The sequence below is a fragment of the Alosa sapidissima genome, chromosome 15, assembly GCF_018492685.1.
Source record: "Alosa sapidissima isolate fAloSap1 chromosome 15, fAloSap1.pri, whole genome shotgun sequence".
Taxonomy (NCBI): Eukaryota; Metazoa; Chordata; class Actinopteri; order Clupeiformes; family Clupeidae; genus Alosa; species Alosa sapidissima.
The window spans coordinates 32,146,596-32,162,410 of record NC_055971.1 but is presented as its reverse complement, the minus strand read 5'-3'; the positions used below and the strand labels follow the sequence as shown (position 1 = coordinate 32,162,410).

The window sequence follows — 15,815 nt, the reverse complement described above, 5'->3', positions numbered from 1 at the left end:
AAAACTTAATCTGAACAGATATAGTGCCGAAACCTTTCAGAATTCTTCATTTCTGCTGACGAAAAATGAATGTCCGCCATGTTTTTTGTGCACGTGAGCGACGTCTTTTTGTTGTTATGTCACAGGGTATGAATAGCTCAGCTGTGTGGCCAAGGCTATTCGTACCAGGGGTGTAAATAGACGGAGCCAAAGTGATTCCTCGAGTTATTGTGTTTCATCCACAGCAGTTCTATGAAAGCATTTGTACTATAATGTCGGTGGGTTGGTTACCTTTGCCCTGTTGAATGAGTGTTCCTATAATCCTGTGTCCTGAATGTGAATGGAATGATGTCTCCTTGTCTTGTAATTAAGTGGATTTAGTGTTCTATTTTTAGTCTTTGCTCTAAATCATGTCAATGTAAGTATCTCCTAGGCCAGTGATGCCAGGGATGTGACTGTACATCACATCCGGCCCGCAGGTGATAAGGAGAGAATATATTATTTTATTTTTATGTTATTTTTTAAATGTTATTTTTATTTAATTTTCGGTGGAATCCGTCAGTTGGTCTGTTGCTGCTGCCCCCCTCAGCTGCAGCAGCGCCGGTAGTGCTGACGGAGTAGACTAGCGCTTGACAATCGATTCATGGTTTTTACTGAACTGGAAAAGGACTTTGCGCTTTCTCGCTCTTCATTCACGATTGACGCATCCGAGGTACCAGAGGTAATACAAATGGAACTGATAGAACTGCAGTGTTGCGTACCGTTGAAGGATAACTAGCCTACGCATCTGTTGCAATCAAATCATTTTATCAATCCTTGCCACCACCGTACCCAATGCTCACGGCCTTTGCAGGTAAAATACTTTGTATGTTTGGGACAACATATTTATGTGAGCAGGCCTTTTCCGTGATGAATATTAATAAATCTATGTATCTATTAATAAAATTACCTGACGCACGGACATCTAAATAATGTTATGAAAATAGCCACTGCCCAGGAACTGTCCCCCGATATGGACAAGCTGATGAAAGTTAAAAGGTCTCTGGCTTTGACAAGTAACATGTAGCTAAAGTATGCTGGTTCCCCATTTATCATAATCCAGTGTGATATGGGTGGGAGGGAATAAAAGCGATTGGGCTTGACTGATAGCCTGCGTAGGCTAGTGCCATATGGGTGTGTGGAAATATCGATTGGGGTTGACTGGTGATGACTGGCAAAGTTAATGTGCCTCATCTGTTGAGCCAATTTAATGTTTTTAGATAGCTCATATTTGGCTTTTTTCTCAAGAACCTTTTTGTTTTACTAATTCCTACTGGATATTCAATCACATGGCCTATTGTTGGACTACTTTATTCTGGTGCTTACTTTTTTTGTGACTCGTTTAGGCCTACTTGGCCTGGCCTTCTTCTACTGTAATTGGCCTAATTATACTGTACATTGATGTGTTTTCATGTGCAAGCCTTCAATAAATATAATAAAAGTAATTAACAGTTTACACTTGTGTTATTTATAATAAAATGTGTTTTGTTGGCACCTAGTCTATTTTGTTGCATTTCTAATTTATAAATGTAAGCTACTTGCATGGATAGTAAAATGTTAAGTTTTTAGAGGGTAACTGTCTCCTGCTTTAGGCTATGTGATTGTAGGCCTCATTGTGAGGCTATTTTGGTGCCAATGCAATTTCTTTTTGATGTGTAGGCCTTCATGAATAATTTCAAATAGCCTATCTATCCATGTGTTGAGTCAGTGTTTGGCCTTTTCAGTCCAAAACTGTAATCCGGCCCCCTGAGGTCTCATTTGAAAAAAATCTGGCCCCCTGTCCAATTTCACCCTGGCATCCCTATCCTAGGCTGTGCTGATCCTCTTGTTGACAGATACATTTACCCTTAGTGTGTATTGCATGTGTCTGCATCACTTCATTTCATCGCCTCATCCTTGTGTTAGGACACATAGTTGTCTGTGTCTGCCTAAATAAATGGTTTGGTATAGCCATTGGTGAGCTTAGCATGGAATTTCACCATTGTAGAGGCAAGGCCACTTGGCCTTCAGTTAGGCATATTTGGTGTGGCATTTGGGGGGGGGGGGGGCACAAAGGCCACATGTCAAGACACCAAGGCCAAAGTTAACTATAGGCTATAAAAATGATCAAACCCAGATAGCAAGAGGCTGCCGGACCACTGTCGGTCCATTGGGGGCATAGCTTTTGGTCTTGCCAAATACTCTTGTTGGTCTTGACTGAGTCCAGCGGGCTTAGAAATATACATATCTATATATACAATGTTTAGGAACTGAGAACAGGAACAGGAACAGGAACAGGAACAGTTGCTAGAGTTTTGAGAATTAAATGTGTCCATTCCAGCCCGATATAGGATTTCAGTTCATCAACAGTATGAGGTATTTTTAATCATGCTTTTCATTCCATGATGCACCTAATTTGACAGGTCTGGACTGCAGACAGGCCATTTTAGCACCTGGACTCTTCCTCTACGGAGAAATAGCTCAGGCACAGATAAGACGCTGGTATTTCTGTATCATGTCTAAATACAATTTTGGCTGTTGCATGGTTACAGGAGCATTTCTGAATTGAGTATCAAACTGTGCTCATAGACAATGGTTATCAGAGGTTTTCCTGAGCTCATACAACGACTTTCTTTACAGAAACAGGTCTGATTTTAATGCAGTGCCATCTGAGGTCCAAAAGACCTCAACTATATCTCTAGTTTGCAAAGATTTCTCTGAATTCTATAAATATTTTAATGATATGATGTACTGTAGATGATGAACTCCCCAAATACTTCACAATTTCATAATTTGTCCACACAGGTTTACACAGAGTGATGAATAACCTTACATATTTACTTCTAAGAGGCTCTGGCTCTTTGGGATGCTCTTTTTCATACCCAATCATGATGCCAGTTACCTTAATTAATTGTGAAACATTCATCCTTTTGTTTTCTTTATCACTACACAACTTTTCCAGCATTCTGTTACCGCCGTCCCAACAGAAACGTGTTGCTGGTATCAAATTCAAAATGTACATATATTTTCCATGAAATAGTTAAATTTGTAATTTAACATTTGATTTGATTAAGTGACCAAATCATTGATTAAGTGAATTTACATTCACAACATGTGAACACTGTTATTTTGGACTATTTTACTGGGGGGGGGGGGGGGGGGCACGGGTGTCGTTGGAGAACAGTGTTCATACGGCTGTTGCATCTTAATAGCCTGTGAGAAATAGCTCATATCTCATGTCATAATTGCCTATTTGTGTATAAGTGGCTATACTAAAATGGTGATGCCTTTTAAGTAGGCATACTGGATAGTCCTGCATATTACATAGATTACATGTACCACTGCTCTAAAGTACTATTTTACATACATACAACTTAGGTTTCCAGCACCGTTGCTTAACCACCAACACTGTCACTTCCTGACTGTTATGTTATGCTGACACATGCACAACTAGTAATACAAACTTTTTGCAGAACTCTTGCAAGTCTCCTTCACATGTTGTTGTTGCTAACTTGACACGGTTTACGTAAATAATTGCAGTTTGTGCTTTTATTGTTCATTATATTGTAGCACACATAACATAGTGTTAAAAGTGACTTTAGTTCAGTGGTTTCCTTGTATAACCATAAATGAATATGAAGACATGATCATTGGAATTTGGAGGGCATATTGCACATGACATTATTTGTGAAAGCCTTTGTAAACTCCTCACCAAAAGAATCTAAAGACCATATGATTGTTATCTTTGACCACAGAGAACACATGCAGTCATGGATTCCCCTTCCTCACAGCTGGACTGTGGGATCAACAATGAGACCATCGACCTTGTGGTTTTTTGCCTCTATTACATTTTGTTCGTCCCCGCACTTATACTGAACGTTATGGCAGCCTGGATCTCCTGGAAGCTGAAGACCAAATCTTCATTTGTCGTCTACGTGAAGAACCTTGTGGCTGCTGACCTTCATCATCCCACTGAAGGCTGTTGATGGGCTTCCGAGGTCGCCACACGGACTACAAGTGTTTAACTGCCAGTTTAGCGCTGTGTTTTTCTATCTCTGCCTGTACAGTATGTCAGCATTGTTCTCATGGGGGTCATCAGCCTCAACCGTTTCTTCAAGATTGTGCAGCCCGGTGGGAAACTGCTCGGCCAAAGTGCCGTCTTTGGCAAAGTGGTCTCTTCAGTCGTGTGGGTAGTGCTACTCAGCATAACCATGATACCAACCATGGCACTCACCAGTGAGAAGCCAACCAATGACACTGCAGAGCTGTGCATGGCCATGAAGAGTGACTTGGGGAAGGAGTACCATCATGGGGTTAGCATTTTCTGCAACTGGATTTTCTTTGTCGTGTTAATCGTCATTGGACTCTGCTACACGTGCATTGCAAAGAGGGTCATTGAGTCATACAGAAACTCAGGGAGCAAGAACCTCCAGGGGAAACGAAAGATCAAAGCTCGGGTGTTTATCGTTCTGGCGGTGTTCCTGGTCTGCTTCGCCCCCTACCACATCACACGCATCCTTTATGCCCCCACACAAGGGAAGAATACGTATAGCTGCAACTGGGCTTCACTGAAGGGGGCTAAGGGCATCACTCTGTGGCTTGCCACCACCAACGTCTGTCTGGACCCCCTCATCTACATTTTACTGTGCAAAGCTTTCCGGGAGAAACTGTATGAGTTCAAGATATGTGGACGTTGTATTTCCACTAGACCCCAGGAGAATACAGAAGACACGTATGTTTGAAAGGGTGTAGTTGTTAGCTTCCTGTGTCAAGAGCTTCTCCTTTTTTTCAGTGTATGTGCAGTTCAGTCCATGTAACAAATTCATTTGATAGTTTGATCAGGTGAACTATTAATTAATGCTTAATTCATATGTCTGATTAAGTGAAACTCATTTTCTGTTAATAAGCAATGGATACAGCAGTAATGGCAGCGTTGTCCATTTTCTCTCTTTGTAACATTGTTAGCCTCAGAACTTTCTGAAGACAAAACAGTTTAACAACTTCATTTTAAAAAAGAACAAGACGGAGGAAGGTGAAGTGTGTGTATACTGTATGCTGACTGTTGGGTGGAGTTTGTATAGTGTGTGTACATGTTGACTGTTGGGTGGAGTTTGGGTTTATAAGCTCTGATAGCCTTCATTCAGAAGTTGAAATATTTGTAGTCCTAATATTTGTAGGTCCTATGATGTCTTTAATAAATTTAGATTTGGCTTCTTATTAAAGGATTTTAAGGTTTCATGATTGATATGACTCTTTGATACATACAATTGCCATAGCTTTAAATGCGCTATGTGGAGTTTTTGAAGTTGACATGACATAAATAAAATGGCATAGAGACTAAACATTTGCAAAATGACATCAACAGAACGTGAAGAAACAACAACGTGGACATAATGTCAAAAATCCCTGTGTAACATCTGCGTTGTCCAGATATGTTACTCGGTGTGTTAAGCTCCCAACGTCGTCTTCCAGGCAGCGCTGGCATGAAGGACATAAAGGGCCCTATTTCACCCGTCCGAAATGGCTGTTCAGAGAAGCAACGTCTGAAGACATTTCAGGCGGGTCCAGTCCCCATTCGCTAATTTAACGGCGTAATTTTGTGATCAGACGCCAGGCACATCAATCAAAAGGGTTGTTCCTCTGTATCTTAATCAGTCATGGGGATGTTTTGGGTGTACATCCTTTAAACCAATGAGAATTACATCTGTCATTCAGTTTAAGAGACATCAGTGCAACATCAAACAGCGCGTCTGTATTTTGATAGTCAATGCATCTGAAGAAATCAGCTTACACGATTGCACTAATACTTGCTTTTACTAAAACCTGTGTGTGACTAGCAGAATATAGCCTGCATCTGCACTCGGCTATTATGAGACTGTGTAAGAATTTCTCCCATCTAGTGGCTAGGTGTTTTATTGCAACCAACCTCCCAAGCACTGCCTTGTTTAGAACTACGGTAGCCGTCACACATCAAAAAACTGACACTAGTTCCAGACTCCTAGGCACGTCAAAACAAACTTTTCTCTGAATAAGCAATAACAAAATATTAATATAATTGTGTGTACTTTTGTATTGCCATTGCTTGTGTGTGATGCCAATGAAACACTCGGACACAGAATAAATACTTTAATTGTGCCTGCTAACGATAGCACAGTAAACGGAACAGTTCCAAGAATAGGAACGGCTAGTGATCTTCTTTAGATAGGTAGCAGCTAAGGACTTTGGTTAAACTTGTATATTGTTGCAAACTAACCTGAAATAACACACGCTCAGCAACGTTGTAGTAGTCTACTAGTTCTAGCAAAACTATGTTAGGTTAGTTTATCACCTGTCTCTGGGTCTAGAGACTGGAGACCAAGTGAGACAGTGACAGATCACAAACAAAGTTATTTTTCTCTTTATTTATTTAGTTGGAAAATACAATTTCAATGTCGGAATGTTAGGAAGACATGTGGCTTGTTTAAAATGGGTTCCTAACTTACATTGCTGAATGGAGGGAAATTTGTATATGTCCCTCGTATATAACCCTAACCCTATTATTTCATGTCCCTTGCTAGCCAGTTAATTTAAAATGGTGCATGTACATGGAGAGTTGCCCCTACGCTATGTAGATGTAAATGAGGATTTCTAAGCCTTATGCTTAGGAATGCCTTAAATTGGTGGTGGTGGTAATTAAACATGAATAGGGCCACATTTATGATTGGGAAATGTTGATTTTGCTAACAAACAGCTGAAAATGTTACACAGGGGACCTTTAAAGAAAGAAGACACCATCACAAAAATGTTACACAGGGGACCTTTAAAGAAAGAAGACACCATCACAAAAATGTTACACAGGGGACCTTTAAAGAAAGAAGACACCATCACAAAAATGTTACACAGGGGACCTTTAAAGAAAGACGACACCATCACAAAATTGTTACACAGGGGACCTTTAAAGAAAGAAGACACCATCACAAAATTGTTACACAGGGGACCTTTAAAGAAAGAAGACACCATCACAAAATTGTTACACAGGGGACCTTTAAAGAAAGAAGACACCATCACAAAATTGTTACACAGGGGACCTTTAAAGAAAGACGACACCATCACAAAAATGTTACACAGGGGACCTTTAAAGAAAGAAGACACCATCACAAAATTGTTACACAGGGGACCTTTAAAGAAAGACGACACCATCACAAAATTGTTCCACCAATATTCCTTTTCTTTTTCACTTTAAAACGTTTTACTTGAAAATAATAGCGTCAAGATCATTTTCATGCTACACTGACTTAAAATACGAGAATAACATGTCTGACATTTCCAAAGCATGCCCGGAATGCCTTCAGCTGCATTATGTGATGTTCTCACGGGTAGGAGCATGACTGTTTTAGATGCATTGGTAGAGAGAAAAGTGTACAGAAGAGGCTATTGACTGACAAGGGGTTATAATCGAAAACATAGCCTGAAAAAAAGCAAAACTTATGCCAACAATGTTCAAATGACTGAATAAAACTGTGACAGTGTCTTTACCACTGTGCTTTAAATGCGCTTTTCGCTATAGACAAGGTTTTTCTTGGTTAGTGGCATGATTTTTAAATTTCGGTGTAAAATAGCTATTTTTGAATCAAGCACCTGACCACACCTTTTTTTTTCTTTGACACACCCTTGGGGTAATGTTCAATGGAAGTGGAGCGCATGGCGCAACATTCATCTCTGACTTGGGTGTACGATATGAATAAGACTTACATCTTATTAACGTCATGTTGCGCTGGGTGTAAGATATGGCCCAAAAAGTAAATCAGGTATATTATTTTCTTTTATCACTTTTGAGAGCTATAGACTAGTTGGTTCTGCCCTTTCATGAGCTATGCTAAGCTAGGCTAGGCTACCAGTGGGTGCATCAGACTGCACACACAGAAACGAGAAGGGTACAGTATGTGTCATCTTATCTAACTCAGGGGCAGATAGTGAATAAGCAAATTTCCTAGAATGTTGGCGTGTTCCTTGAAGACATTTCAGTTTTTAGTTAAACAATTCGGTTTGTTTGCTTATTATGTCTCATTTACATTTAAACCTGTGTGAGTAGGTTATACAATGTGAATTTAAGGATAGCAAAGACTACAAGTAGGCCTTATCTATCATACAGTATGTTTCTTGCTATTTCCTTAGTCAAGTGTGTTAGGTAACAGTGAATGAAGACATCGCAGAAGTCTATAAATGTGTGTAACACTTTGGTAACCTTTGCTATTTCATTTTTTTTTTTGTTTTAGTTGAAACTTATCATGCATATTGATACAGTATATTTTTGTAAGACTCAGTGCTACAGAGTAATAGTGAATGTGAAGACATTTGGTGTTGTTGCGTAAGAGCAAGACCAAGATGGTTAAAAGCACAGGATGTGTCCCGGCCAACAGCAATTGCGAAATCGCTTTTTTCAGATCACGAATAGCACCGTGCTTTTCTGCACCTTTGCAGTTGTTAGGAGGCTTTCACTGAAATGTGCCACAGTAACGTGATCTCCCATTGACCAAGGAGCTATAATAGCAATCACACCGTGGGGATTTGACGGTCATCATGGCATCACTTTCTCCGCTCCGGGACTGTGGGCTCGATCTGAAGACGGTCAAACTCGTGATAACATGCCTCTACTTTGTTTTGTTCATCCCCACTTTCCTGCTGAACGTCATGGCAGCTTGGATTTCCTGGAAGCTGAAGCCCAAATCTGCGTTTGTTGTCTACCTGAAGAGCCTTGTGGCGGCTGACCTTCTGATGACCTTGATCATCCCGCTGAAGGCCGGCAGCGAGATCCCCGGGGCCCCTCACGGCTTGCGTGCTTTTGCCTGCCAGTTCAGCAGCGTGCTGTTCTACCTCTGCATGTACATGAGCATGATACTGATGGGGCTCATCAGCCTCGACCGCTTCTTCAAGATCGTCCAGCCAGGCGGGAAAAGGTTCGGCCACAATCCCCTGTTCGGCAAGGTGGTCGTCATCCTTATCTGGACTCTCTATCTCAGCGTGAACACCATACCCACCATGGTCCTCACGAGCGGAAAGCCCAAAAACAACACTGCCGAGCTGTGCATGGCCATGAAGAGTGACCTGGGGAAGCAGTACCATCATGCCATAGTTATCGAAAACATTGTGATTTTCTTAGTCATGTTGGTCGTTATTGGATTCTGCTACACGTGCATTGCAAGAAGGGTCATTGAGTCGTACCGGAACTCAGGAAGCACAAACAAGGAGGGGAAACGAAAGATCAAAGCTCGAGTGTTTATCGTCCTGGCGGTGTTCCTGGTCTGCTTCGCCCCCTACCACATCACACGCTTCCCTTACGTTCACCGTCAGGTGGAGAACAAGATTAACTGCCACTGGGCTTCCCTGAAGGTGGCTAAGAGCATCACTCTGTGGCTCTCCTCGACCAACGTCTGCCTGGACCCCCTTATCTACATATTACTCTGCAAAGCGTTTCGAGAGAAGTTGTATGAGCTCAAAATATTTGGGCACTGGTTTACCACAGCAGCCCAGGAGAACACAGACACTTCAGTTTGAAAGGGAGTTCAGTACTGCGCTTACAGCTTCTCCTTACTGTGGGGCTGCATCTCTGGGTTTGTTATATTGACACACACGTTTCTGAAAACTAAATGACATTATCTGTTATACTGTTTTGCAGAAAAAGTTTTGTGATCTTGACATGAACACTTTTTTTGAAACTATTTTTTATGTATATTATTTTTGTATTCTGTATAATATACTATTTATATGTGAAATATAATTAGACATAAAACATATTTTTTATACATGTTTCATTCCGTTCAGATTTCGTACAATACAAGTATTTCAGTTAAGTTAATCATCAAACCTTACAAACATTTTGTTATTTTCATATTTATATGAATACATTGTTACTTATGGGAGGCAGCAAGGAATCATGTCTCACAGGTAATAATCGTGTTTGATAATCTAGTCTTCATTTTTAAACAAAATAATCTAATCTTAATTTCTTAAACTAGATGGGTTGAAAGGTAGGACATTACTGTATTTTTTTAAAGACCCACTCTGGCAAAACAAAATAAACTATTTAATCTTTTTCCCTTTTCCATGAGGTGGTTTTATGTGTTACAAGACAAATGACGGGTGAGATAAATGGTGTATGCCATGGCTGAGTATATGGGAATGCCTCAACTAGAGGAGTGGGTGGGGCGCTGGTTAGAGCTGGCAAACTGGTTCCTTTAAAGGATTTAGTCACTCACTAAATTGATCCGGGTTGTGTGTGTCACTTGAGTCAGTATTGCCCAAGAGGGGCAAAGAGAGGGTTCTGTGAATTCACTCGCTGCAGACACACACTCACTATTTTGGATCTGCTCATTTTGAGTTGTCAGCCACAGGGCACAAGATCAAACAGCCAGATAGCCTACATTATGAAGGAGATCAAAGGAGGGAAGGGCTTTATGACACTACCTGAAAACATCAAGTCAAGTAGGCCCGAAGAAACCTATTAGAATGTGTTGCTTGTTTTACCAAATGAATTGCCCTTTGGTGACAGAGAGGATATTATAATAATCAATCCTTTGTTGTTGTTTTGTTAACAATGTAAAAGTTTGCCTAGGACTACTGCTGCTCTACTATAGCCTACTACAATGTTTATTGTAGTATTGTTATTATATTACCACAAGGCCTACTGTGTCCACTAAAGCCAATAGGCTAATACTGCTAATGGGAGCCTAATATAGTATAGTATAAGTATAATACTAAGTATAATAATATAGCCTCCTTACATATTAATAGGCTACTAATATTAGACAAATAACATTATTGTTAATATTACCTAATAGCCTATTATCACTGTCATGCATCAAAGCCTGCGCACCCACTCGCCACCTCATCCAGCTGGATGCATTTTGAGCCAGGCTGTTTATATTTATTGTCTTAAAGGAGAATTCCGGTGTGATATTGACCTAAAGTGTATTGAAACATGATACCGAGTATGAACGTATGTCTCATAGCCCATCTCGGCTTGTCCCCTGCACTCCAAAATCTGGCGCTAGTTAGCCGATGCTACCAACAGCTTTTTCAATAGTGGTGCTTCGGCATCGGGCTAGCCATGCAAATAAATCACTGTTTTACACCCATTTACGAGGCTCAATGTATCTCCACACTTCATTGGTAGACTTCCGAGGGCCCTGACATTTAAAACGAGACATTGAAAACTTTGAAAAAGTACTGGTAGTTTATTTACAAGACGATTTATACAGACAGTATCTTCACCAAGTTTAGCGTTTGCAGCCATCTTGAATTTAGTCACGATAAGTCGAGCAACGAGTAAGAATGAACAGGTATGATAAGGGATCAGATTCCAAAAATAATTCAGTGGAAATGCATGGATTCCAGTTGCTGCTACTGGAAGAAACTGGAATCCATGCATTTCCATTGAATTATTTTTGGAATCTGATACTGTCTGTATAAATCGTCTTGTAAGTAAACTACCAGAGATACCAATAAGCGATGATGTCATTAAAAAAATGACAAGGTATAGTGCTTCAGAGATATCAACCTGAATTAGCATGCTAAATTACTAGCCACAGCCCGACAGGTGTCATAATACCAGTTTCCGCCATGGGAGGCAGTATGCGGGCAACATAACCGCCAGCCAAACTGCAATACACATGTCTCGGTTGTTACTCTAGGGTAGACCAACTCACTTTCTGGAGGTATACTGCCCCCATCTTTTATGGAATGTGGAGTATGAATTGATTTTTGGCGGACATTACACATGGCACCTTTAAGACATTTCAGTTCCTAGTTGAACTTTTTTGTTTGTTTGTTTATGATGGGGCGGTGATAGTGTAGCGGTTAAGGAACTGGGCTAGCGTGCAGAATGGGTGGGCGATATATATCGTCTGCGATAACATCGTGGTTGTTGTTTTAACAATGTGCAAATTGACATTATTGAGTATTTAAATTACTTATGGGGAAAAAACACTCGAAATCACACACTGAAGACTCATACATTCCCAGGAGGTAGGCTATGCGGGAGAAGTGCAGCAGAGCAAGTGTCACGTGATCACTAGTGGGTCACAACGTTGTCCCACGCACGCCTAATGTTTATTTTGTGCAGCAAGAGTAGCCTACTTGGGATTTTATGCGGCTTCTGTTCAAGTAGCATTGATGAGACAGTCACGTTTTGTCCTACACGGTATTATATGGAGAGAAAACAGTATTTTATTAGTCAGTTGTAAACAAATAACTATTCTCATGTAACTCTTTTGTAAATGGACTGAAGTTCGCTCTAAATATCTACGTTTACCGATTATGCTAACCGTTAGCATCTCTATGGGATTTCTCATATACATTAGCCATAAGCTAACGCATTAGTTTCTATTCTGTAACTTGGAATGCTAACCTACGTCATTGCTCTAAAACAAAACATATAAGGAAATAACTGAGATGTAGGCTACTCTGTTGGTCTGCTCTTAGTTTTACAGTGAATCCTATGTAAAGGTTTGAAAGGAACTTCATCTTCAGACTTTCTCTTGGGAAAATGTTAGGCCTATTCATCTTCTCTAATGTAGCTGGCTAGACCATGTCATTGCCACACACACAAGTGGGGGCAATGTGTCATAGAGTGACAATGCATTGGTTGATTTGGTTAAAAAGTCACAGGTTAGGTTATTTGTTATTATTGTAATGATGCTATTCATAAATAATGAGCTGTAAAGTAACTCAGACTTTAACAAAAACATTTTTTTTTAAAGGATATCGACTAATTATCGTTATCGTCAAAATCACAAAAAATATCGAGATATTATTTTTTGTCCATATCGCCCACCCCTAGCGTGCAGTAGCCTGAAAGTTGTCGGTTCAATTCCCGGCTTTCACCGTTGTGCCCTTGAGCAAGACACTTACAGTAATCCCAAATTGGTCCGGGGACAATGTTATCCCTTGTAATATAGTTGACATATGTACCGTATTTTCCGGACTACAAGTCGCTCCGGAGTATAAGTCGCATTAGTCAAAAAATGCGTCATGAACAGGAAAAAAAACATATATAAGTCGCACTGGACTATAAGTCGCATTTATTTAGAAATGTATTTCACAAAATACAAAAACAGAGACTATGTAACTGGACTATTGAGGCCAAAAAGATTAATGTTAATGAAGACGAAGAAGGAGTGAAGGCAGCCAAGAAGAAGGCCGGATAGGCCTGAAGCAAAAGATTCACTGAAAGAAAATGCCATGTGGTGCACCAAAATTTAGCTAAAATGTGGAGAATACAATGCAATCAAGCATTTTGGGCAATGTGGAGTCACAAGCTGGCAGCAGATTAAATGCTCAGGAGAGAGAAAAAGACGGTTTTAAAATGACGTGACCAAAGCGCAAGCCAGGCAATCGGCCTATAGGCCCGACAGTAATTGTAAAGCAATTTACAAAAGATTCACTGAACAAAAATGTTGATGTGGTACATGGAAATTTAGCTAAAATGTGGAGAATGCAATGAAATCAAGCATTTTTGGCGATGTGGAGTGACAAACCGGCAGCAGATTAAATGCCCACGAGAGAGAAAAAGATGCGTTTTAAAAAGACTGCACAGACCGGTTTTAATAGGACGTGCAGACCAAAGCTGCAGCAAGCAGGTGATACTTAGAAATTTATTTCACAAAATCCAAGACTAAGAACAGACAGATGTAACTGGACACAGAGGCCAAAAATATTGAGAATTCTACAGGGAATGTTAATGAAGACGAAGGAGTGAATAGTGGCAAGAGGCAAGCCGAAGGCTGCTGACGAGTGCCCGCGCTAATTGTGAAGCAATTTACAAAAGATTTACTGAACAACAATGCTGATGTGGTACATGAAAATTTAGCTAAAAATGTGGAGAATGCAATCAAGCATTTTGGACGATATATTGGCACAAGCTGGCAGCAGAACAATTGCTCGGCTGGCCACCTCCGAGAGAGCGAGAGAAAAAAGATGCGCATTTAAAACCAGGGCCTAAATTTCAGCGCAGGATTGCGGGTAGTGCACATAAGTTATTAAGTATTGAACATAATAATAAAAGTCCCACAACTCCATCATAATGAGAGAAATTCCTACACATGTTACAGCCCAGTCTGATAACGTTAATCTAATAATGGAGCGGCCTGAATGCGGGACTATTGACTGGACGGACCAACTCTGACTTCACTTGAACCCCATGCAGAGACACACACACGCGCGCATGGACCACTTTGCGGGTGCCTCTTTCTCTCCCTCTCTCATCGCTGAAGTCAAATAGCCTAGGAGGTGCTTCTACATCAACCGCGATCGACAGGAAAGGAAAACAAACGTTTAGCGATCAGGAACCGTCAGGAATTTTGTAAACACAGAAGCGACAGCCTATAACGCGAGAGAACATGGATGTGTTCTCCATTTGAGGAACGTTATAATCGATTGCGGACGTGAACAGACAGACACAGACACGGAGCGCATAGTAGGCCTACTTTCACTTTCTAGTGTGCGTATTCAGTACGTGAAAGATAATTAGTAGCAAAACAGCAATCAAATATTAGCCTACATGGCAGTGAGTTTTGTTTTCAAATGTTTTCATGCATGTCTAGATACGGGTGAGGAATGTTTAGGCGACAGACTATCGTAAATCTTCAAATTATCGCTGGGAGCTCTTTTATTAGTTAAATTGAAACAAAATTATTACTGGCCTTTATTTGTCCAAATCTGAGGCCCAAACAGAATCCTGGGCATAATTTGAGGATTTAGGTACGCACGTGTGTTTCAGGCATAGCGCAACCACTAATCTCTGACTGAGTGCACAGGACTTGTGCATTTAAGAGCGCTCTCTCGCGGCTAGACAGTAATGTTTCATGTAGGGTTCATGTCAGTTAATATAAATTAACATTTAAAAACATGTTCAATTATATATTTTTTTCATATACAAGTCGCACCTGACTATAAGTCGCTGGGCCAGCCAAACTATGAAAAAAAGTGTGACTTATAGTCCGGAAAATACGGTAAGTCGCTTTGGCTAAAAATGCATCAGCCAAATGTAATGTAATGTAATGTAATGATGTTTCATTCACATTTTAAACTGTGTGAGTAGGTCCAACTTTGAGCCATGACTGTGTGTATATACACTTCCATCTCATCCGTGGCCCCACTGTAGACCCCCGACTCTTCTCACAACGTTTGGCTTAAAACACTGATATGAGGACCTCGTAAATAATCTACTAGTAGTCTTTGTAGCATACAGTATGTTTCTTGCTATTTCCTTTGTCAGGTGTGTTAAATAATAGTGGATGAAGACGTTAGAAAATATGGGGTCATTCCGTGTCAAATCAGACAAAATCCTCAAATCTCAGATTTTGCTCAAAGTTTGTCTACCTAATACTTAGGTCCCAAAACTAAGACCTGCAAAATATTTTTGTTAAATTCCAATGTTTTCATAAATTTTTTCACCCTCGATTTTGTATCCTTTTTACACTCTCAGAAATGCCTTATCTTGGGGGCCATGTGTGGGCATTCATATCTTGAAAAGTACTATTCCCAGCCTGCTCAAACTTTGTAGGGTGGAAGACAGACAGGGTCTCAGTATGTTTGGAACTTTAAATGTTTGTACTGCATGCCCATTACATTTATATGAGGCCCTAGATATGAAACAAAATGCAAAACTGGTGACATTTAGGGTCTTCTAAACTACTTTTTTAGTATCCACATGACACCAATCATTATTTGGTCTGTAAAATCAATACTTTATTAATGTTGAGCCAATATTTGAGGTCTCTGTAACAAATGCACATGAAGACATTAAGTATAAAACAAGATGTGATTGCATTTTTGGGAAT

The 15,815-nt window shown here is 40.3% G+C and overlaps 2 protein-coding genes across 2 annotated transcripts; both read left to right on the top strand.

The window, feature by feature from the left end:
* Positions 1 to 4,082: 4,082 nt before the first annotated feature.
* Positions 4,083 to 5,484, top strand: LOC121683492 (P2Y purinoceptor 13-like). The gene is made up of 2 exons (XM_042063119.1): positions 4,083 to 4,683; positions 5,450 to 5,484. The coding sequence occupies exons 1-2, from the start codon at positions 4,083 to 4,085 to the stop codon at positions 5,482 to 5,484; spliced, it is 636 nt and encodes a 211-aa protein (XP_041919053.1).
* Positions 5,485 to 8,462: 2,978 nt separating this feature from the next.
* LOC121684320 (P2Y purinoceptor 13-like) lies at positions 8,463 to 9,675 on the top strand. Its single transcript, XM_042064314.1, has one exon. It carries the CDS (start codon positions 8,557 to 8,559, stop codon positions 9,529 to 9,531), a length of 975 nt encoding a protein of 324 aa, XP_041920248.1. The 5' UTR covers positions 8,463 to 8,556; the 3' UTR covers positions 9,532 to 9,675.
* The last annotated feature ends 6,140 nt before the right edge of the window (positions 9,676 to 15,815 follow it).